This window comes from Anneissia japonica, unplaced genomic scaffold (assembly GCF_011630105.1).
Source record: "Anneissia japonica isolate Jap-2015-1 unplaced genomic scaffold, ASM1163010v1 scaffold410_len604442_cov124, whole genome shotgun sequence".
NCBI classification, from domain to species: domain Eukaryota; kingdom Metazoa; phylum Echinodermata; class Crinoidea; order Comatulida; family Comatulidae; genus Anneissia; species Anneissia japonica.
Window position 1 is genome coordinate 325,374 of NW_022741567.1, and position 25,032 is coordinate 350,405.

General features: G+C 34.4%; 3 protein-coding genes across 3 annotated transcripts in view; 2 read left to right on the forward strand and 1 right to left on the reverse strand.

The window, feature by feature from the left end:
• The window catches only part of LOC117118787 (rhombotin-2-like), a 13,388-nt gene extending 8,753 nt beyond the window's left edge, over positions 1 to 4,635 (forward strand). Inside the window, exons 2-3 of the mRNA XM_033263487.1 lie at positions 1,700 to 1,915; positions 2,919 to 4,635. Of these exons, the coding sequence (XP_033119378.1) occupies positions 1,700 to 1,915; positions 2,919 to 3,114 (412 nt within the window). The 3' untranslated portion in view covers positions 3,115 to 4,635. The remainder of the gene's footprint in view (positions 1 to 1,699; positions 1,916 to 2,918) is intronic.
• Positions 4,636 to 5,887: 1,252 nt separating this feature from the next.
• Positions 5,888 to 20,052, reverse strand: LOC117118792 (protein C11orf74 homolog). The gene is made up of 7 exons (XM_033263492.1): positions 19,921 to 20,052; positions 18,171 to 18,357; positions 17,276 to 17,427; positions 15,985 to 16,056; positions 13,782 to 13,923; positions 12,186 to 12,355; positions 5,888 to 7,176 (listed from the first exon to the last, which is right to left on the reverse strand). The coding sequence occupies exons 2-7, from the start codon at positions 18,307 to 18,309 to the stop codon at positions 7,057 to 7,059; spliced, it is 795 nt and encodes a 264-aa protein (XP_033119383.1). The 5' UTR covers positions 18,310 to 18,357; positions 19,921 to 20,052; the 3' UTR covers positions 5,888 to 7,056.
• LOC117118791 overlaps positions 20,052 to 25,032 on the forward strand; it is a gene marked incomplete in the record, with an annotated part of 25,576 nt that continues 20,595 nt past the window's right edge. Inside the window, 3 exon segments of the mRNA XM_033263490.1 lie at positions 20,052 to 20,186; positions 21,905 to 22,094; positions 23,422 to 23,524. Of these exon segments, the coding sequence (XP_033119381.1) occupies positions 21,965 to 22,094; positions 23,422 to 23,524 (233 nt within the window).

Genomic DNA, 25,032 nt, shown 5'->3' on the forward strand with positions numbered 1-25,032 from the left:
CCACACACGATGTCATCAAGCCGGTTATCTACTGTTTATTTTTTATGTGGTTTTAATTTTTATGACGACACATTATCCAACAAGACGATTTTTGATAAAACGTAATTCTAAACTCGTCCAATGAAAGCTACTCAATAATAGATCTACTTCTTAAAATAGAAAGGTACTGTAATTGTTTCAGACAAATTGTTCAGACAACAACAAATGGAGCGTATGATTGAGTTTGTCGTTAATGCCGACGAGCGCCTAATGAAGCAGGTCTCTTCTGTTTATCTATCATTTCCGTTCATGTTTGAAACCACTTTGTGACACTAATGAACACCAGGAAGGAAGCACTCTTTGAGTCATTCAACGTAACTTATCTCGACTTATTGCTATAGGCCTAGTCGAATTACATTTTCATTAATTCGAGTTATGGCCTATGCTGTATTTACGATTACACTACAATACAATATACACACCCCATTATGCTGATTTCAGCATATTCAAATATTTAAGACGGGTGACTGTCCAGTAGAATCAAATATGGGACCTGGACAGTCAAAAATTACAATATGATGACAGCAGAATAATGGGGTGATCCATATACGACGGCAAGTTATCATCTCTCTCCTGCAGTTTGAATTAGGCTTAAATATAATGTATACAGAACAGTGATTCTGTTTTCTTGTTTTATATTGCCTACGCACTACAAACCGTAAGCATGAAAATTGCAAAATTTAGAGCCAGTAAAGGAACTGAGTACACCTTATTTTATACAAACCAGTAACATTTTGCCCAGACTCAGTTTTTTTTAATGTTTTGTCAATTCCAGGTTCAAAATATTCTTATTTTGTTCTAATTTTACACACTTTTCAAAGATAGAAAATTATTGTGAGTAGGCCCTACTGTTTTACAGAAGGTTACAGTCAAACCTACTGCGCATACGGTGCAGATAAGGCCAACAGAATTTTACAGTATAACATTCAATATTTTACTCTATGTGATTTGTTGTGATTATTTTTTGTCAAAAAAATAAATAAATAAATAAAAACCTCTATTTGACATTTTACCTCTGTCTCAATTTGTTCTTATTACCTTCTTATTTTTAATTAATTTTAGACTTAGTTTTCTTATAAAATGTGTTCAAATCATCATCTTGGGTAGACATTACGTACGTTAATCGTTAATGTGTTCTATTAAAAATAAAGTGTAGCCTTCAGCAATTAAGTTTGCTCTTAAGAAGAAAACATTACCACAGGCCTATTATTACTATTACTTCAATCCAAACTTATTTATACACTGACATTATACGGACATTGTAAACTCTCATCGTGGTATTCTGTGCAATATCTAAAATTAATTTATCAGAATTATATGTGTTGCAGGCCTGATGTGTTGCATATTGTGTTCTAATGATCGGATGAGCCGAGCATTTTGAATTACACATTGATGATCAATGCCATTCAGCAGATCCGAATAACTTTGAGTTATTGTGATTTGATTGATTGATTGATTAAGTGATTGATTGATTGATTAATTGATTAAGTGATTCATTGATTGTAGTAGTGTAGCTATGGTAGTCTAAAATAATATCTTATCGTTAGAGTGCTGTCTTTTGATATAATTGTTTTATCTTGATTCGTTGGTTTATTGATTGATCGATTAATGAATTAATTGGTTGGTTAATTTAAATATCTACTGGTTCGGTATTTTTCAGTGAAACAGTAGATGAAGTGTTGAACACACACCCGTCAAACTTGGAGTGCTATGGGTGCCATGAACACATCAGAGATCGATATTTGTTGAAAGCTCTCGATAAATACTGGCACGAGGATTGTTTGTCCTGTGACCTGTGTCACTGCAGACTTGGAGAGGTCGACTGTTATGTGTATTTCAAGTTAGGAAGGAAATTTTGTAAGAGAGACTACTTAAGGTGAGAAATTATTGATTTTTTATTAAATTATTCACGAGAGTGAGACATCAAAATTATATTATTTATTTATATCAGAGTCTATCAAATATCATATATTACAGTATACTGGAATAATTTCAGAATTTCATAATTTTATTTCTCTCAAAATTCAGAAAAGTGAAAAGTCTGGTAGGCAAGAGGAACATGCTCATGTTCAAGATGCCTACCAGAGAAACAACGACAATAACTACAGCGACAATGTCAATAAAAACAAATAATAATAATAATAATAATAATAATAATAATAATAATAATAATAATAATAATAATATAATAATAATAATAATAATCATTTACCTGTACATGTAATGTTCGTTTAGCCACCATATTGTTTTCATTGAACTATTTGTGTTAACCTTTCATTACAATAATAATAATAATAATAACAATAATCTTAATGATAATAAATAATAATAATAATAATAATAATAATAATAATAATAATAATAATAATAATAATAATAACAATAACCGTCTTGTAGTATGATTTATGCCGAATACTTGTAAATTTTAAATGGTAAAAAAGAGCAATATTCAAATGTGGAAAAAAATTGTCCCGCCTGGGATTCGAACCCAGGATATTCTGCTATCTATGCAACCAACAGGGCGTTAAAGGCTTTCGTTGGAAGTTCAAAATTCGATTTGAGACAATTTCACACTATACGATACGGTATGCCGATACAAACGCTATTGTTTGAAACAGAGACCAAAGTGATACATCCTCATCATAAGCATATTAACAACAAGACGGGATCTCCGAAGAGATACTTTTTCATATAAGTAATATTATACTGAAAAAGATAAGTGCTACCGTTTTGCGGTAATGCTTAATGAATAGAGGCATTCATTAAACATTATCTCAATTACAGCCTAATGTAAACGAGTTTAGGTTAGTATGGAGGTAAACCCATTTATATATTTATTTTGAATTAAATGTATTCACATTTGTATTGCTTCTCATCAGGTTATTTGCGCCAAATGGCTTCTGTTCTGCTTGTAATATCACCATACCTGCCTACGAGCTAGTGATGACGGTAACAGAGGGACGTCACTATCATCTTGAGTGCTTCAAATGTTCCCAGTGTGACAAACCATTTTGTGTAGGGGACAAGTTCTTTATCCTCGGCTCCAATATCATATGTGAAGATCACACTGTGTGACGATCCGTTGACTCTTGCAGTACTGTGACCATGAATAAATGGACTATCCAACCGATTGGATTCGTATTCTATAAAACTGATGAGACCGCAACGCGCGATCACGAACATTGTCATTGGAGTATAATGACAGTGACATTAAACTGAGAATGACAATTACGTTGGTTCTTTGCCAAAGTGTCACTAAAATATAAATGCATCTCTGAGACGATTGGCTTAGTGAGTGTATTTATTAATGATGACGAAAGATCGCCAGAGAAGTATCTCAACTTAATAAATGGCCATGTCGATTTTATATTCAGTACATGACAGATAAAGACTTTTGAAGTATAAAAAGTATGTAAATCAACAGAAAATTATCATTTTAAATGACCAATCTAATGTTTTAAATGAAGGTTTATCACACACAGTAGACCTAGTAGCCTTATTGTTATTATTATTTTCTATTAGGTCTTATAATACTATTTTACTGTATTACTACGTTTTCTTCCCGAGCTTTATTGTTAGTTATTTTAATTGGCCTTTCATATTCTAAACTGAAATTGAACAACATACAAAAAACAAAAACTGGGTCAGGTATGAATCAACAAGTCATCTAGATTTTCGAACTTTAAATTAATTAAAGGGGGATACATAATTTCCTTGATTTAAAGGAATAACCTCAAGTTCTGAGAAATTGGAGCACAAAATTGACCTTACAAACAAAAGATGGGACTTAGGCCTATGCTCGAAAACAACCCTACCAAGTTTCTTTTCAAACTTCTTTAGGCGCCCCGATTTCAGCTGACGATAAAAAATTGTTCAGCTTTTTCTATCCTCCATAAGAGAGTTGATCTCAGTGGTGTTCTCGATTCATGCGTCCCTTTGAAGTTTTCGATGTGGGCCTAGTTGGTGGCAGGTCTTCCTCTTCCTTTGTTGTTAGTGTTTGGTTCCCAGAATATGTCGACTATTTTATCTGTTCTCAATGGCGAAGAACCCCTGAAATGGGGGAAGGGGCGAAAGAGAACTGGGAGGTGTCTACCAAAATAAACTTGTGAAAAGCAATAAGGCCAAATAAAATTAAATGTTAGTTTCACGTCCGGGATTTGAAATTATTTTTTGGTGAGGGTATTTAATATTTGCTTTTTACTATCCTATATACTAATGGAAAACATGCTGTTAAATAGTAAAAATAGTCTTTTTTTACATAAAAGGAGTAAAATAAATCTTAGTAATGAATTTCTGCCATTTGTTTTTTTTTTTGTTTTGAAAAACAGCAAATAGTAATTTTTCTTTTTCATGAGGCTCCAAAATTTGATGAAGGCTGGGACGTACAACTAGCAATTAATTTTATTTGGCCTAAAAGGTGACACACTTGATATATATGATTTCATTTGAAAGCATAGACGATATTGTAATTATTGAATTTATCCCATAATGACGATTTTTGGAAAATCACATTTGGTGAAAAACGTAAAATAGATAATTAAATGTATTTTTATAATATTGTAAAAAATGAATTAAAAAAAAAAAAGAAACACCTTATGTAATGTTATGTTAATATCGTCAAATTTCTTTCACGATTGTTCAGTATATGTTAGCGTATCTGTTTACTGTTTAAACATAAGAAACTATAGCTAACCCCTACGCCACTACTCCTCCAACTACTCAAACACCTTATGTAATGTTATGGAATCTATCGTCAAATTTCTTTCACGATTGTTCAGTACCGGTATATGTTAGCGTATCTGTTTACTGTTTAAACATAAGAAACTATAGCTAACCCCTACGCCACTACTCCTCCAACTTATCACTCACCAGATACTAATTAAGATAATAATCATATTGCTAATCGGAAGTTGCAACTAACTTGCGGTTAAAAAAAAAAAAGATTCGTTGATGAGACACATTGATGCCAATGACAGATATCAACCGCAAATATCAAATACGATACAGTTTGAAGTACATAAACAACAATTGTATCAACAATAAACATCTATTATAGGCATCAGCGATACACAGTAGGGAGGACCGTTTCAGTGGCGAAACAATTTCTCCACGATGTATTGGACAGGTATTTTATGTTTTCAGTCAGTTTGATTCAATGAAGGAAAATGAAAAACCCAAATACTGATAGTTAACATGCAATAAACGTGTGAGTTTTATTTTAGTGAAATTGATTAGCCTAAGGAGGCTCAAGCATAAAATACAAGAAAAACGAGAGCATCATGAGTTTAAACATCTTCAGTTTACGAAATCCTGGTTACTGATTTGATATAATAATTATTAAAATAAGACAAACATATCAAGTTTATATTTTGATATTGTCTTCGCGACCAAACTTGTTTGAAACCACTTACTACATCATCCAAGACACCTTCCACAACAGTGCAGACATATCAACTACTGACACCAGATGGTGACATAAATAAGCATCAACGACACACAGTACACCAGCTAGACATCAAACACATACTTAAACTGCCAAGACATCATATACAAAAATTGGAAACATCAACCACTGACATCAGAATTGTTGACAAAAAAAAAATGATGGCGTCACTCACTATTATATTAGATCAACTAGACATCAACCTCCAAAACACCATCCACTACAACTGCAGACATCAAATACTGACAGATGACATAAATGATGACACATATAAGCAACAACGATAAACAGTACATCAAAGAGATATCAACCGCATACTACAACGTCCAAGACATCATCTACAACAACAACTGTAGACATCAACCACTAACATCTGGTATTGACATAAAGTAACATAATTCTACATTTGATTTGTTCAAAAAGTTTTATTAGAGCTTGACTCATCATTTATAATCAGGCATTCTACATAGTATATACAAACATGCCTTTATCATGAACATCTATACAAAAAGTAGTTATACACAAATTCTGATTTTACAGCATTTTGGGCCTACTGGTCAAACATCCATGTTGTATTTAATGCTAAATATTTAATTCTCTTTTATGACAATTTGGCGAATATTGAAATATTCATTAAAGATTTTTATTTTGACTTGAGTATAGTGATGAAATTGTGAGCGAGGCTTAGTTAGTTATAGCCAATATCTGGCCAATCTGAAATTCAACAAGAATTAATGAGTGTTAATATTAACAATCACTTAAATGTACATTTGCAATTACATCAACCAGAACATCACCATAAACAGACGATTTGAGTATTGGGAGATCCCTGCCAATTACTGTGACATAACAACATATCGGACCCCAATTTCTGCACGCATTTAATGATGTACCCACAGCCCAGCAGGCAAGCAAATTACCACAAGAAAATGAACACAGTGACTGTCTTCGATTTATTTAGTAAGTAAAATAATACATGCATGTTTGCACATTTGAAATTAAGATATTAGCTAGTTATATATTAATATTCCATAACAAATTATGAATGATGGTTTTAGCTAAAAAAAAAAGGAATTTAAAAACTATTAAAAACTTGTTGGAAAATGTGGAGATTCCCAAATCACCTATGTTGTTTCACTGCCATTTAGCATTCAAATTATGAACATTTTCAATTGTTTAATGTTCAATATTGGCACAGCCTTTTCCATTTGGGTTCTAAACCACACACTGACCTTTCTCAGCCAGCCGTGCTTAGTGGTTTGTGCTGCGTATCAGCCCTAGGTGCAGTATTTCATGGCTTATGAACGCAACACCTCCCCTACCCCCCCCCAAAAAAAAAAAAACCAAAACATTAAAGTATATATTGCGGCAACTACTGTATTCATCAATAATGATGGTAACATCAGGTCGCCTAAAAAAACGAAAATAATAATAATAAAAAAATAAAAAAAATAAGCAAATAATACAAAATACATCAGCTTAAAAGAGTAAAATACATCAGCTTAAATAGTAGTAATTCACTTGTTGTAATTGCCAGCCCACCCCGAACTCTCTCCCGTCCGACTGACGTTGCTTCAAGTACCATTTGCAAAACCAGGTGGCCTAGTATCACCACTCCACTTTGGTGTCAGGTGGACATTGTTGTAATCAAAGTCTTCATCCAGTGAAAAGGGTACGACTTCATCACACGCCACCTGGGACAACGAAAGCAACACAAAATATTATGCCTGAAATAGTAATTAGTTTACACCTGGCAGACATGATTCACAAACACAATATAACTGTATGTGCAGTGGTTTGGTTTTTGCCATAATCTTGCGTGCTAGAGTAAAAAATAAAATAAGAATGTTTTATAAAGAATATTAAATAAATAGGTAGGGAAAGTCGCCACTGCTACTGCTGTCATTTAATTTTTAGCTTTGATGAGGAGCTCTCCACTCGGCTGTATGATTATTAGATCTGTTTTGCATGGGTGGCCGTTAGGGCGAATATACTCTACTGCCACTATTATACTGCCCTCATCAGAGCTTTCAAGATATACGAGAACTTGTTTAATACTAAATGTTGTAATTTGTAACTAACAGCATACTGAACACAGATCATACCATTATTGGTTATAACCTGTATTACATTATACGTAGGCCCATATGAAATTGGTGCCCAATCGTTTCAAAAATTCTAATTCTGGATCTGCCCCTGATCAGACTGAATGAGAGGCATAAAACTTGATGTGTACTGACTAGATGAAATGAGTGCAAACTACATACAAGAGAAGGTTCGATGAGGTTTATGTTCAGACTGCAATCCAGGATAAGTACTGGCTGCATTATATGTAGGTTGAATACAGAGAGTGCAGATTGCTGGATGTGTACAGTGGCAGATTCAAGGATGCCCAGCCAGCTTCCCGCCCCCTCCCCCCACCCACCTAAATTTTTAAAACTATAAGAAAAGTGGAAAAATAAAATGAAGCTGGCATTGACTGCCAGCGAAAGCTTGTTTTAAATAAATAACATCTAAGTTAGTCTCAGAGTGCTGCCTTTTAATTTTCTTTGTATTTAAATTTAAGTATGCGAGTACCATTTCCAGCCATCTAGATGTGCTGTAATCTGAATTGTTGCATGGTTGGGGCTGAGGTGACCTAGACCTTCCATCTGTGAAAGACCCTCACTGTTGGCCCCCCCAATTTCGAATTCCTGGATAAGTCACTGATGCAGACCTTGGTGACATTCAAACATGATGATTCAAGTTTTGTACTGTTTTCTATCTGTCATCACATGGCACCCCATTAAATGGAAGAGAATAATGTATAGTTGAAAGTTGGGTGTGACCCTGAGATATTTAATTGCCTTATCCTGTAAATTTGGTGTGTTATTCATTGTTTGATTTTCACAATTTGCACAAAAAAGTAGTGTATTCCATAAAGATAATTACTTTTTCAACATGTAATCTATAGAGACAAAAGTGGCAGTGCCGTAACATCTTTGAGCTCTCACCTGCTTATGCCAGGGGCACTAGCTAGACCTTAAGGAGCATTATAATCAGAATTTTTTCCCCCAGGCCTACTGGCCCCAAATTTATTGAGTAGGAATGGGCCAGGACCTCAGAGACCTTTGTTACAACACTAAAAAAAATGGCACAAAAAGGTACATCAACACAACCACTATAACATGACCCTTGAACATTAAATAATGATCCCTTTAACACTCTTCAATTAATAATATGGTCAGATGACACCGTCAATACAGCCCTTTAACACAGCTCCATAGTTACTCTCAAATAGGACCATTTACCATGTACCTCACCGCTTAACATTGTCATGTTTAGACGCTTCAAAATGCATCCTTAATACTAACATGAAACAGCAATTTTGATATGGAATTCAACACACTCCCTTATTTAACATGATTCTTAAAATAACTCGTCTTTAGCTTATATCCGTTTTTGAACTTCATTTTGAAAGTTAATTTTAACCTTTAGTTTTGCTTTTATTGCCCTTTTTGCCATTTTATTGTTTATTAATTTTAAAATGTAACTTCATGTATTTTATGCACTGTAAATTAGTTTGAAACTACTGTAACATTTACATTTTAAAAGAGATGGTTTATTTAAATATATTTATCTATTTTTTAACTCGAATGTATTATGTATTTGTGTACTGTATGTGCTGCCAGGAGAGCCCTGTGCCTTTTGGCAATCCCAGCCAATACTTTTTTTTTACAGTTTGGTATGATATAACTCCTTTTCACTACCTTGCGCAGACCCAAAGACATGAAGACATAGTTATTGCGTAAAATTTAAAATTCATGGAAGTTAACATTTTCCACAGAACATTCATGAACAGAAGCATAACATGCTCTCAAGGGAGGGGGACGAAGCCCTGGGCCCCAGTCTAAAGAGGCCTCAGAAGGCCCTACTATTAATAAACAGCACTCTTAACAGAGCCTTGACATTATGATCCAGTAGAAAACACCCAAAAGTAGAAAAATAAAAAATTGTAATACGTTTTAAACTCATGACTGTACTTTTTGGCAATCTGGGCCAGTAGGCCATACATTTTTTTATTGTTTGATATGATATAACTCCTTTTTACTACCATCTCAATTTTGAATAAAATATTATATCGCATATAGTTATGAAAAATCTTGGAAACTTGATAATTGTTGGTTACGATAAACAGGACTCTATGCAATACATCTTCATCTTAGGGTAATATGGTATGTTTGATATTTCATGAGATCACGTCAATACGTGACTGACTGTACGACAAAAAAAAATAGTGCACAAAACATCCGGAAGAGACCTGTATTTAGTTGTCATGATTCAAGAGAAAGACATTAAGGATATAATGATTATAGGAAACTTGACTTTGTGTGAGACAGTACGGAGACGCGCCAAACAAACGCACGTCAACCAAAGTTCATGTTAGTGAATTATCAAACACAACAATTTTTCAAAAAACTTTAAAAATTTTCATTTATTCAGCATGTTTGATGTATAAATCAAATAAATATTTTGCATAGTCAATAATATACACAATATATAAGATAAATATTTTTTTAATTATTATTACTAATTATTAATATTTATTTATTCTTTTGTCTGAACATGGCCGGCGGAAATGGGGGGGGGAGCCGTGGCCCCATCTCACTTTTTGGCAGAAAATATATGTCTATGCATATTTTTGTATGATTGGCAGGAAATGCTAGTGTTCCCCCCACCCACCCCCACCACATTTGAAAAACGTTCTCCCAGCACTGCTAAATACTGTGAAAAGTCATGGTCATTCCAAAACATGCTGTGGCATATTCATCGAATTCTTTGAGTTTCTGCTCCACTTTAAGTGGTCTGAAATCAGGGTAGTCATGAATGATGTGGTTGGCAGTCTGTAGTCTGCCACATTGACACAGATAATTGGAGCTGGCAGCTCTGATCTGATGAAGGAAAGAGGCACCACAGCCCCAGCCAGATCTGAGATGGTTTAGTCACACCAGCCTCAAGAGGAAAATCCCAGCCTAGGGTCGTCCGAAGAATGGATTTTGGATCATGAAGTCTTGTGAGAATTATGAACATATATTTTTTCCAGTGGTTTAGGACATGTACATGATGAGGAGGGTGTAAGAGTGGATATATGTATTGCCTCCGAGTATGCCCCATGGCAAAACAACGTAACTTGCTTTCATATTTTTGTTAAGTTACGTTGTTTTGCAAAATCTTTATGACTATTAATTACAGTATTTATTGCATTGTAATTAATTAAGATAGTCTTAATATAAGAAGATTATTTGGTAAAAATAAGGAAAACAAATGATTGAAATAAAACAGTTCCTCATTTAAATTAAACATTTAGATTAAAATATTAATATAAAAACTAATTAATTGCTTATTGAATTGATCATCAAATATTTCAAGTTACAAACATCCAATGATATATCATTCAAAACAATTTTCAATGATTTACAGACATTTTATTACAAAAAGTATTTAATTCAATTGATTTGTCTGCAGTGTTCATGAGAAATAATTAAATTCAATATGTTTTATGTATTAACTTAGTTGCAGAATAAAGCTGTGAAACTACAATCAAGTTCCCTGACGTTAAGTGTTTACTTAGATCATTTTGTAAGATTTTGCTAAAAAGCCATTTAATACATCTTTGCGATTTATCCACTTCCTATTGACCTTTACTCCTTCCTGTCCTGACCCTTGTGGGTGAGCCATATGTCACTTGTCATCAACAGTAATGTGACAGGAAATAGTAACAACAGGTACAGATACAAACACTAAACCACTCTAATTGTCAATGAACTACTTATGCTAATGTGTATCCCCTTCACTACCTTGGAAAACTTGGTCAGTGAACCCAAACTAGATATTTGTAATGAATAAGTACTAAGATTAGGGCTGAATATCAGAGAAGCTTAGAGGGTATAGAAAGACAGTTGAAATAAAAAATTAAAAGGTTAGAATACAAAGTATTTAACAAAAGTTTTGTAGGTGTAGGGGGTACACTGGGGTCAAATTTATAAAAAGGGCCATGAACATTTGTTGGAAATAACCTCTAGTTTATTTGTACAAAATTTCCTGCACGTCTGTGCAAAACCTTTTAAAGCTCTGGTAACAACATGAACAACAACAATAACAGCAGTGAGGTTCCTGGGCCCGCCTTGTGTGCACCCAAACACATGACATAGTTATTGCGTACAATTTAAAAATCATGGAAGTCAACATTTTCCACAGAACATTCATGAACAGGAGCATAACAGGCTCTCAAGGGAGGGGACAAAGCCCTGGGCCCCATTCTAAAGGGGCCTCGAAAGGCCCTTTTATTAATAAAGAGCACTCTTGACAGAGCCTTGACATTATGATCCAGTAGAAGATACCCAAAAGTAGAAAAATAAAAAAATTTAATACGTTTTAAACTCATGACTTCTATTTGTAACATTGATTCCTGACCCAAAATGTCCCACAGCCAGGCACTGCTACAAACTGATTTGCTAAACTTAAAAATACTCTAAGTAATGAACAGGGCTGCAGGAATTCACAGACAATTCAATTTCAGTTTACAGTGTTGTTTGATCTTCCAATGTGAAGGGGCCCCTCATAATTGACTACTAAAATTCATGGGCCCCCAACAGTTTTTCTCCTCAGTCCCAGTGACTCGTTGTTCTGCCACTGTATATGAATATAATATTGTGTTGCTTACCTCATCTGGCTTTTCATTTTCATTAAATTCTTCTAAAGGTTGCTGGAGTCTGGATGATAAGTCTAGTTGAGTTGCATTGACTGCTGGATGGAGACTACCTGTGTTATTACCATCTTCATCATCTGCTTCGCCCGGTAGTGGTTTCGTGTCAGTGCAAATCAAAGGTGTTTCTGTGGCTACACAAAAACAAAAGTACCTGTAAATATTGCTGAACAAATCCATGGTACTGCGTAAATGTATACATTATTATCTCGTCCGATATTGTCCAAAAAAAAAAAACAACCCAAAAAAAAAAAAAAAAAACCCAATATGTGTGTTACCCTATTCCTACCAGTGTGAAACTTCCTTATCTTTAGAGGTTCTAGGTAGTTTGTCTTGATTTTAACACGTTGGCTGCCAGCGACGAGTATACTCGCTCACAGGGTGTTGCTGAGGGCGCCAGGGACGAGTATACTCGTCAAAATCGGGATAACATTCTAGCGTTTTTTTTGTTATACATTGTAGAACCGCAGATTGGACCACTGGTAGTTCAGGGAAGATACACCTAGACGATAAGGTACATGACATATGTATGTTAATTGTGTTATGTTGCCGGCAGTACACTCGAGTGGCACAAGTGGGGGCGTCCTTTGAACATATACCAACCCATGCAAAAACGGACGAGATAACTCGCACTTGGCATAGTCAGTAGAATGTTCTATTATAGTGCCATCGATGAGTATACTCGCCCCCTAATATTTTCCCGCCAATTCATTAGACACATCATTTTGATAATGTGAGACTAGATAAAATTTCAAAAAAGTATGTTTGTACATGTAAACTTGTTTTGGCATACGGGAAGGAACCTTAAAAACAGGTCTGGCAGTTAACGTGTTAAGATAATATCAGACTTCTTTAAACTTGTTGGTATTTTTCGGTCTCAAAATTTTCATCTATAGTATCTTGAAAACTTTTAAGAAAATTCAGAAAAAAAACCGAATATGTGTGATAACTTCATCCTCCCAGTCTGAAACCCCCTCATCTTTAGAGTCTCTAGGTAGTTTGTCTTGATTTTAAGATAATATCAATACTCTTTAAATTTATTGGTGCTTTTTGGTCTCAAAACACCTGGCAAATAAATATTCATCTACCTTGTAAACTTTAAAACAAAAATCTAATATAAATGCAATTTGCAGGCATAATTTTCGGATTTTGGCTGTGGTCATGATGGAGCAAGAATGTTGAACAAATTCACTCATTCATAACTGGTGTCACATGCATTCTATGTATGTTCTACTGTAAATTAATTTTGATTATTCAGAGATGTTATGGACGCAATGTTTAATACAGACATACTGTACTGTCCTCATTCTGGTCTGAAAGCAGACTCGGCCGATGACCGCCCAGGAACTCTGGAGAAAACGTTTACGCACAACGTTTAGAGATGCGCAGTTTATATTAACATGACGTCATTACATTCTAAATCAAAGCTCCAAGGTAGGACGATGACACCATATTTTTTATTGGTACTAATTTAACTAGGAATAATGAACATACACCATTTTCACAATTACAATATTGTACAAATAAATAAGTGAAAGTGCTTTTAACAAATACCTGCTATTTTTTCTGCATTTGTTCCATCAACATCTTTGGTATTATTACTTTGATGGCAAAATGATGCCACATATTTTTCTCCTAACCCATCAATTCCATCATCATCCTCATCACTTTCCATTTCATCCACAAAGTTATCAAACTGCCAAAAAGCAAAATGCAGCTGATAATAAGAGGTATAATTTCTAATGTGATAGATGCATATTTTATCCAATAAAAAAATTATGAATATTATGTCAAATAAAACTTTGTATGTAATTATATACAGTATTGTGAATATTTAATAAGTTATAAGCTATCGTTTTCAATAAGAAACAAAAATATATTAATTACGACGACTTAGATATACTATTAAATATCATCCTTTCCTAAGTACGTAAGATCCTTAAATTGGCTGGTAATTAATTTTGAGAAATTTGTTTTTAAAAATATAATGTCTGTTATAAGAAAAAACTTCAAGTTTGAATTTCTCACAGTTTGTAATTATAGTGAGGATGATTTCAATTAAAAATTAGAATACTAAAATATTTTATTGTCAATTAACAGACATATCAAATAAAGTTCCTATTCTTTTGAACATGTTTTTTTTTTAATTACAAGATACAAGTCAACTTTATTGTCAAAATAATACATTCTGAGATATTTGTTGTACATGACATAGAATCATTCATAAACATATAGAGTGTTAAATAAAGATTTCTTAGAAAATAAAAATTTTAGTCCTGTGCAGTTATCTTCTGAAATTTTGATTAAATAGATTACAAGCGATGTACAATTCTGAATTTTTAAAATGGTTTGTGGATATTTTGTTTTGTTTATGTCTAACCCTTTATGATAATGTCTGAAAATAATGGATGGGATGAATCTTGCATAATTGAATTAAATTTCTTAAGTAAAAAATCATTAAAAATATCTTCCAAGGACTTAACATCGGCTCCAATCACTCTTCCAGCCTTATTTACAATTCTCAATAATTGACATTTACTGTCTGCGGTGATATGAGAGATCCAATAATAATACAATAAGAAAGAATTGACTGGACAACCGAGGAATAAAACATATGAATAAGATGAGAGCTAACATTAAACCGTTTCATTCTATATACAAAATACATTCATTTATTTGCCTTGGTACGGATTTCTTTAGTGTTGCTTTCCCAGTTAAGTTCATTATCAATAATTAGTCCCAGATACTTGTGTTTTTCAACAATTTCCACCCTCTCATTATCGATTACAATATTTTCATGATTAGTTTTATTTTTTCTTCTGAAATCAACAATAACTTCCTTAGTCTTCTTTGCATTTAGTTCAAGAAAATTCTCCTTACACCAAACAATAAAAGATTCAACATAGTCATAAAACAAGGATGTGTCATTTTTTGAAATCAAACCAATCAGGCAAGTATCATCAGCAAACTTAGTATTAAATGATTTACTTGGATCAATATTACTACAAAAATCAGAAGAGTATACCGAAAAGAGCCAGGGCGACAAAACACACCCCTGTGGTGCCCCCGTGCTACAAGTCAACGACTCAGATACACTACCCCTGAATTTAACAATCTGTGTTCTTTCATATAATTGGCTGGAAATCAATTGAAAATGTTTTCTTGCCAAACAAGTCAAAGTATAATTTGGCAATAATCATACTACAGGTGTATGCATTATTGTATTGCAGGTCTGCAAATCATTAAAACCTTGGTTTGATATATGTTTAAATTTGATAACAAACTAGCTTTTTAATGTTTCTCAAGTGAATGATTTGAGGTTTTCCAGATTTCACTTTTTTACTCCAAACTATGGTAGGTATAGATTACAGTCAGTGACACATCTAGAAGTCTTCAAATGAGGGATTGGGGGATGGGGTGGGGAGAATGGGCTCGATGATTAAGTAGGTGATATGATGCGACTTTCAAATGCTTGAATTATTTTTTTTTGCTTCTAAAATTTTCAATGGGTGTGGGGCTTCAACTGGGGGGGGGGCATGCATGGGTACCTGGTGGGGTTTCCTGCCCCTGTGCTGATTACCAGCAGCAACACTTAAAGGATGTGAACCCAATGACCAGGGAAAAGGAACCTGCACTTTATAACCTCAAGGAAGAGGTGCATTAATTGCCAAGTACCAGCTCACAACCGAGTACAGAATATTTTTGACTTGCGTATAATTTGCCAGGATAAGTATTATTTATATACCGTGTCCATTACCTGCACACTTTTCTCCCCAGTTGGTCTTTCTCTTCCTGACATACTTCCACAGAATGTTCCCTCTATTAGAATCTAAACAAGAATATAACAGAAATAATAAGAAAAATACAAATTTGTAAAGGCAGAAGAGATGGTTGTCCATCCAAAGATGCTTAGTGGTAAAGTTCTGTCAGTTAGTGCTGGCAACGAGAAAAATGCACCAACTGCCCTCCGATGACACTTGAGTATGTTGAGTTAAAAATATTAATTTGCTGATCCAAAAAAAGTATTGTGATTACAGTTCCTGATATTGTGGTTTTTTAGCATATTATTTACCCACTTAAGTCATAAAATCTCTACCCCTTAACCTACCAACAGTTTTACTGAAAAGTGGGCAGAGGCCCTAAGAGGCTCCTACTTTGGAATCCCTTGGGACTTTCTGTACAATGCTGTGCTGGCTGTCCAGCTGCACTATAATACTCTCCAATGATGCACACTGAATACTGCAGGCTTAATACTGCACTATGGCCATTAGATGCTGTCCTAACTGTCTTAGTAGGCTGGCTATAGGCCTTCTGTGTGTATGTTCTGGGGGTTGGTTATTGACACTTTTTCGAATAATATTAAGAAGTTAACTGTGCAATATTAACTCCCCAGCCAATTGCTTATCAGTGGAAGATAAGAAGGTGGAATACAATTTGCGAGGAGATCAGTGCAAGCAAGAATGACAAACAACTTTAAATCCAGGGGTCCCAAGTCTCTCAGAACTCGCGAGAGTCTCCCTGAAATCTCGACGGTCTCCCGAATTCTTGCAAGTAAGCAAGAATCTTCCGGAAATTAACCCACATCATAATATTTGCATGTTTTCACTGCTTTATTATCAACTGTCACAGAAGCCATTGCCAATGTGTATCAAAATGTGCAGCAAATACAAAATTAAATGTTATGAAATTTCATTAACCAGATGAGTGGCGGATTCAAGAGGGAAGTCCCCTTCATACCAATTTAGTGAAAATAAAAAAAAATAATAAAAAAAATGGAGAGAAAAAGAAAATTATATTCAAATCTTACTGTTTCATTTCCGGCTGAGGTGGTAAGACCCTACATCTGTGAAAGTTCTTCCCTGCCCGACCCCCTAATGCGAATTCTCGAAACCAACACTACAGATCTCCCAGACAAGGGTGGTGCCAGGATTTGCTCAATGGGGCGTCCCCGATGGGGGACCTGTCCCTCCCTCCACTGGCACCACCCCTGCTCCTGGAATTGACTTCTTTCAACTTGGGACCCCTGTAAATCCTAAAGTAAAATTCACCTCTGTTTCGACATCCTCATCTCCTTCCATTGGTTTCGTTTCACTCCTTGGCTGTTGGTTCAATCTAACTTTTGCAGATTCATCATCTTCTTGGATTGGTTCGTTCAATAGTTCATCACTTACGTCCTTCATCAACTGATTTATTACATCCTCTGGTAAAAACAACATGCACTTTTATTAATATTTATTATTTCATATAAGTATACAAGTAAAAACTTGAAGCATTATAAGCCAGCAGCAAAAACTGTAAAGGATGGATCTCATAAAATTATTAATGTATTTTTATTTTATTAAATTTCATATATTTTACTTAACAAATTGTTATTAATATATACTAACATAAACACATTGATTGCCAAGCCTTGTCCTGGTTTCAATTTTCATACACAAGGGCATAAATGGGCGCACCATAATGATTTTCATAATGAAAATTATTCCCATTTTCATTATGGGCGCCACCATAATGAAAATCATCATTATGGTGGTGCCCCGGCATAATGAAAATAGGAATAATTTTCATTATTGGCGCCACCATAATGAAATCATTATCATTAACTGTATTGTAACACGAACATATCATATTTATTTTTAGACTATGAATCTCTAGGGTGAGAGTTCACATTCTGGTGACCTCTGCCACCAAGAAGTGGCCTGAGTGAACCCTGTCGGACGTAAAAACGCATCCCTGTCACCCAGCAAACATGTTAAAGTGTATTTTTATTCTGCATACTGCATGCTCAATGGCTGGTCACTGATTGGTCAGAACATTTTTTTTCTTCAATCAGATATAAATAATTTGATATATTTTTTAAGTATAATTAAAACCTGCTATAGCAGTAGGAGACAAAATTAAATTATTTTACTTTTTACAAGAAATGTGGTATGAATAACTAACCTTTTTGTAACATGGTAAAAGATTTCATGAATTGATCATATGACTCCTGCTTCTTTGCACATATGCTGTCAATCATCTCTTGAGCTTTCTTGTCATTGGATGATGCATCACTTTCAGGTTCATTCTTCTCATTGGCCATGTTTGCAACAGAAGAGTGGTATTCAAGGTGAAGAAGCGGTTCAATCAACTATGAAAATTGAGATATTGTAAATAATACTTGATTGAATTACAACACATGTTTGTCTGTATACTGCCCTCTTTCATGTCTACACTTTACAAACAGGATACCTTCTTTCCCCATTTGATTATCAAATTGCAGGTGGCAGTACCCTATACTGTATATCCAGTCTCAATGGATGCAGCAAAATGGAAGGGGTTTGAATATTCAGAGAAGGCTGCCAAAATACAAAAAACGTCTGATAAGAAAGTATAATACATACTCCAAGTATTGAAATACACACCATCATGTTGGGATTCAATATTTCGACATTAATTATGTCATCATCAGGAAACGTCTGATTATTGGCTTTTTAAAAACCGAAAGGTTCACTGATTAATCTCAGATAAGAAAGTATCTTATTGGCTTTTTGGTACCAATAATTAGTATTTATGTGTTGATTTTTTTTCTTTGTGCGCCGACTACATCAAAAATGTCGGCGTCCAAAGGCTTTCCCAGGACTAGCCTGTTACTCAACACTTTGAAAGATCTGAGTGCATCGGCATGAACAAACTTTTAGGGGCTGGGGGTGCACTTCATCCAGTCTCCTGGAACCACTGGATTTGAAAATCAATTTGGTAAAAACATCAGACTGCTGATGACAATCCCAAACCCCAGCTTTCTGAATGCCAAGTTGTTGACTCCTCTTTTGCCAAAATCCACTGTTTTTGGAGATCGTTCCCATATAGTTATACTATTGAGAAAAATCAGAGGGTATCTAAAAAAAAACCAATTATACAAACTAGGTGTAATATAAATTATTAAAGCAACATAGTAAAATAAAAATAAAGTTTGTAGAAAGTTTGTCATGCCTATCATTATCAGAATGAGCATACTTCCAATGAAGCCTGGAATTTATCTCTGCAAATTTCTTGACCGCATCCCTATCAACTAATTATCCCTGCTCGTTTTATTTATAATGTGTATTTGTATATTGTGTCTCAATTTGTAAAATATGGTACTACTTTACTTAGGAGGCAACATACATAGAAAATTGAATCATAACAGACATCCTATAATCCAGAAAAGTACATTTCTGTGCATTCATGTAGCAGATTTTTTTTTTTTTTTTTTTTAAGTAGGCCCTTGAACTACCCTGTCACTGTACTGTATTCTCTCTGCTGGTTTATGGTTTAACTTGGCATGCTTAGAACCCAGATTGTAAGGTATAAGGTCTAGCAATTTCTGAGTAAATTTTATTATTTCTTGATGTTACGTGTAGGCTATCATCATCGCAAATAAAATACAGTACTTTTATTTTATGATTGTATTAATTTGTCAAAAGAAATTATTAATAAAATTAAATATCCCAAACAAAAATCTACCTCTTGAAATTCTAACAGGCTCTCAGAAACCAAAATAAGTTAAAATAGTCAGGCTAGGCCTCTCTAGACTCTGGCCGGCCTAGCCTGACTGACTGAGGTATGCCAAGCTACTGTAGGCCCTAAAATACTGTCTAGGCCTAGCCTACGACGAGTCTAATTACTGTTAATAATAATTAATAAGTCGATTAGGCCTATGTTCCGTCCTTACTAGTATGTGATAGAAGACATTCGTTTTCCTGGATCCTAAATCAATATGGAAATGTTAACTATAATAGGCCTAGTATAACAGAACTACAATTTACAAAGTAACCCACTGTACTGCAGTTGTCCTTTAATGAACACGCATGCGCATTTAGTTTGTTTAGATTCGCCATGGAGAGCTGAGCATTACAAACTTAATATCAAATCAGCATCTTCGTACAATAACGAGACAGTGAGTTTGAAGAATGCTCTTAAAACGAATATAGGATAGGCGTCCGTCATTCATTTATTTATAGTTTTGACTATTTTTAAGGCCTAAACATTTAGCCTAGGCTAGCCCTAGTTAAGAAGGTTACCTGGCTGGGCCAGAAGAAGGGTCCTGGCTGTTTGGTGAGTGACTGAGCCCCCTTCGCTGACCCAGGCCAATTTTTGCCTAGGGCCTATAGGCCTAGACCTATGGTAGGCAAAGGTCTAGGCTAGCTAGCCTATCAGAATAAGCCTAAAGCAGAGATGCCAAGTTTGTCAGTTAGCTGGGAGTGAGAACATTAACACAATCGAAGGAGTGAAGCAACCGAGGAAGGGTAGGGGATGTGGGAGGGGTGGATCCCCACAATAGAAACAATTTTCATTTTTGGGTTTTAAATTGTACAATTTGGTGCATACCTATATTGTACTTGCATAATTCTTTTATTGTATTATACAATACCAACTCCCAGACCTGCCAACCCTTGCTTGGGTCATGAAAATCTGGAGATTTTTTTAGGTTTCCAGAATTAACCAAAAGATGATGCAAGAACCAAAAAAGTTACGTCACTACAAATCATTGGCTGTTGGTGGCGACATTTGAATTGAAATGGCTGTTGTTCATTGCACTGCGAAGCGAGCAGGCGGCGAATACATTGATGACAGTAACGATCAAATCAATCAAATTATGCATAAATCGGTGTTTTTTTGGGGAGGGGGTGGCCTGTGAAATTTGGTGAAAATTACATTCGATCGGGAGAACTGGAGATTTGTTTAAATATCGGGCGACACTCTACAGGATCGGGTGAAATTTTTTTTTTTTGAGTACTATAGAATACATGCACACAAGGGTAATCAACTTTTGATTTTTTTTTAAGGCCCTAATAATTTTATGAAATGAAAAAAAAAAATAAAAAATTAAAAAAAAATGAAAAAATAATAATTTTTTTTTTTTGAGTGCTATAGCACATGCACACGAAGGTAGTCAACTAATGATTTTTTTTATTGAGCCTAATAATTAATTTTATGGCTATAAAACAGGATTAATACAATTGCCACATTGTGGAATATTATGCGCCAAACAACATGTCGCCGCTCGTTTCCCCATTATACCTTTAAAAAATCCTGTGGAGAACACTGTTAAGGAACCCATTGCATCTTTGGAAAGGGGGTTCCCCAATGCTGTGGTTCATTTCAACAGAATTAATATGTGAACGTGTCACGCTTACTATAAGTGCCTTTTTTACGGCTGCTAGGTGGTCATTGACCATGCCCATATGCAATTCGGCAACGACTATACAAGTTATGGGTTTTTCTCTTGCCTTTTACTTACCCTACCTTGTCTGGGAGATTCTTGTTTGCTTTTGGGATGCGGGAGACCGTCCAGATTTCCGGGAGACTGCTTCGAGTTGTGGGGTCTTGGGACCCCCTTCACTCTGGAATATCAACTCAGGATTTTCAAGGATGCTGTCAGCCTCCCCTCCAAATTCGCTAAGTAAAGTGGGAATTGCTGATTTGCTTTTAGTCTTACTTTGCATGTACTTCCAAGAGCTCTTTGTTGCATAGTTTTAGATTCCATAGCCATTCTCTCAAAATTTGACTTGTCTTCTGCAAATATCTGTTTCAGGATTTGCATATTATGCAAATTAACCTTGAAGAAAAGCAAAGTTAGCAGTGCCCCCAAAATACACAGGGCCTATCAAACTGGAACTATCACATTGGTAGCATCATGTGTTTTGATCTTTCAGGCCTGAAGCTCTGGCTACTGATGCCTGATTAGATTTTATAACAAGGAAGCAGTTTGAAAGATGTCTCTGCGGACAAGGATCAATGGTTTCACAGCATGGGTCAATTTCAGGCTGAAGCCCTATGATCATCTGTTGAGCAATGTTCTCATGGACCTATTGAAGGGAACTAATATCAAGATGCTTATTCAAAGTAGGCAATTTATTTGTTTGTTTGTTTTTTTTTAACAAAATATATAACAATTGGATATTAAGTTAGTATGAACTGTAATTTAACAATTGGGTATTTCCCACACAAATTATGAATTCTGTGAGGCCTAAAATGGACTTGTTTTGGCATTGAGATTTTGTTGGAATTAAATCTTGTGATAGGCCACCTGTCAGTCAGCAGTTCTAATGGTAGAAGAATTTAGGGGGATAATCCTTTATATTGGCTGCTATGATATATTAAAAAGATCCTTAACATTTCAAATTTACTCCGTAATCACTTATTTTTTTGTTATGAAATTGAGCAGGAAAAGTATATTTTTTTAATTGTTTACAAAATATTGCCATTAAAGTAAACAATTAAAAAAAACAAAGTAATAGAAATACATCCCATTCATCACGTCATGTTATCAAATGAGAATTGCAATAAGCTTATTTTTTAATTATTTCAATTCAATTTGAGGTATTTATTGCACATTCAAAACATGTAAATAAAAATCAAACAACAGCAGTAAACAAATAATTGAATGGAAATATTATATACAAATTACAAAATTGCCTGAAATTTATCAAATTTACAAACAAATTCAGAATTGCTAAAAATATTTATAAAAAAAATTGCATTTACAAAAAAAATTTGCAGTTGTTAACAGTAAAATAATTATACCCACATGAAAAATTCAAAATCTAAATAAAATTCACATGAAATGAGATGAAAAGGAAACAGCAACAACAGCGTGCACACTTTACACACAACAAACCCATCACACACCAACAATTAAAAAATTAAGCAACATATTTAAATTACAGTAAAAAGTGAATAAATAATTTCATTAAGAATAGCAATTTGAAATGAAAAAGGAGAAAATGCACACACATACACAAAAACTACCACACATAAAAAAACAATATAGTCAAAATATAAATAATTCACAACAAACTCATATAACAGCATACATTTAGTGATTTAAAATTCAATTGAAAAATTACATTAAAGAATTCAGCAAATTTCAAAACATGAAAAGGGGTATTTCCCTTCATTGGCGATGTTTTTTTTTTTTTGCTATGAGAATTTGAATAAATAAATGAATATAAATAAAGGGTTTGCTGAGATTAAAAATACAAAGATAATTACTTAGAAAAAAGAATGCTTAACTAACAAAATGAAAGTTTCATTTAAAATAGGTTTCTTGAATGTAAATTTGGAAGTGAGCACATCTATGTTTGTATTGATTGTTCTATTACATTTTGGTGCTCTTTTTTCGAATAATGATTATTTTCAATATCATTTAAATTGTTATTTCATTCCTAAGGTCTTACCGGTGTGGAAAACAAAAAGCTGCAGAGCCTTGATGGACTTACTCAGCAACAAAAGGTGACACGCATGGAGTGGGTAATAGGGGAACTTAAAGAGAAGTAAGTATGTGTTGTAAAAATTCAATTTTAGAGTATGTATTTTAAATTGATAATCTTCTGGATATGTTATTATTTAGACTGGATTCCAGTCCCTAAATTTGTTCAGTGAAAACTACTAAAAAAATAAATCGATGTTGGCACTAATGGCGTTCCATCCAAATTCAACAACATAATAATTTTTTTGATATATCCAGATGTTGGTGGCGCTCTCCGAGCGTTTTTCCACTAGGAAAAACCAAAAAATTAAGAGATTTGTGGCAAGTCTAATTATTATTAAACTAATAACCTGGTTAATCAGTAGGCATGATGAATACAGATTGAGAAAAATGTAATAATATTTGTTTTTCTTTGGTTACAAATGTATTCATTGGTTTCACTACTTACATCTGTTCATGAAAGACACTTTGTCCTAATTACCTCTTCATTTTGATGGGATTTTGAGCATTAGTTCTGTGCGAATAATAGCACATGTGCACAAAACGAACACTGTGCACTATTCGAAAAGAGTAGGGAGTGTCTCCTGCTGTACTGACCATGAGGCGTCTCCCCGGAGCTAATTTCTCCTTGGTTTTCAAAAAAGGATCATCCATATATAATTTAACATTTTATATTTGCTCACAAACAAGGCATTTTGTCCGTGCATAGCATGTGATACCTTAGATACCTTGTGATACCTTGTAAAGTTAATTTTTTTCTGTAATTTATTTACCTAAATGTGAGATATATTTCTTTATAGGAAATTAATAACTTATTAGATATTTTTAAATGAGGAATTTAAGTTATTATTCAAGTTTCTATAGATGTTACCACAAACTGTGTATCTTCGAAGAGAGTGAAGTAATTCTGTTATTCCTAAAACTAATGAAACATGTTTGTTGTTTTGTTTTTTTCAGTGATGTTATACCACCGGATGTGTTTATTGATTGTAGATTGTTTGCAATGAGACATGCAGAACATGTAAGAACATCATATTGTAAATTCTTGTCTCACACAGGAGGTATAAAAGAGTATACATTGCCTAAAGAACATCACTTAACTGCCGTTTTCTTTCTTGCCTTTGGACAAGGGGCTCCGAAACTGAGAAATGGGGGTGGGGAAACTACAACTGAATTAAACAATTGAAACTTCTACTACTACTGCAACTGCTACTGCTACTACTACTACTACTACTACTACTACTACTACTACTACTACTACTACTACTACTACTACTACTACTACTAATACTACTACTACTAATACTACTACTACTATTACTTCTGGTACTAACTTGGACGGTAGGAGGGTTGTGAGGCACCACACCACCTCAGCCCCACTATGGTTGGAGCTAGGTGGGAACATTTGAAGAATACGGACCTCAAGGTGCCCGAAAAATTGCACTTTCATACTTTAAAACTCTTAATATTCATAATGATAAAAATATAATATATCAGCAAGACATACAATAATTACTTCTTAATACAATTTAGGGGGGTGTGTTCGCACCGACAGCACCCCTTGCTCTGCAT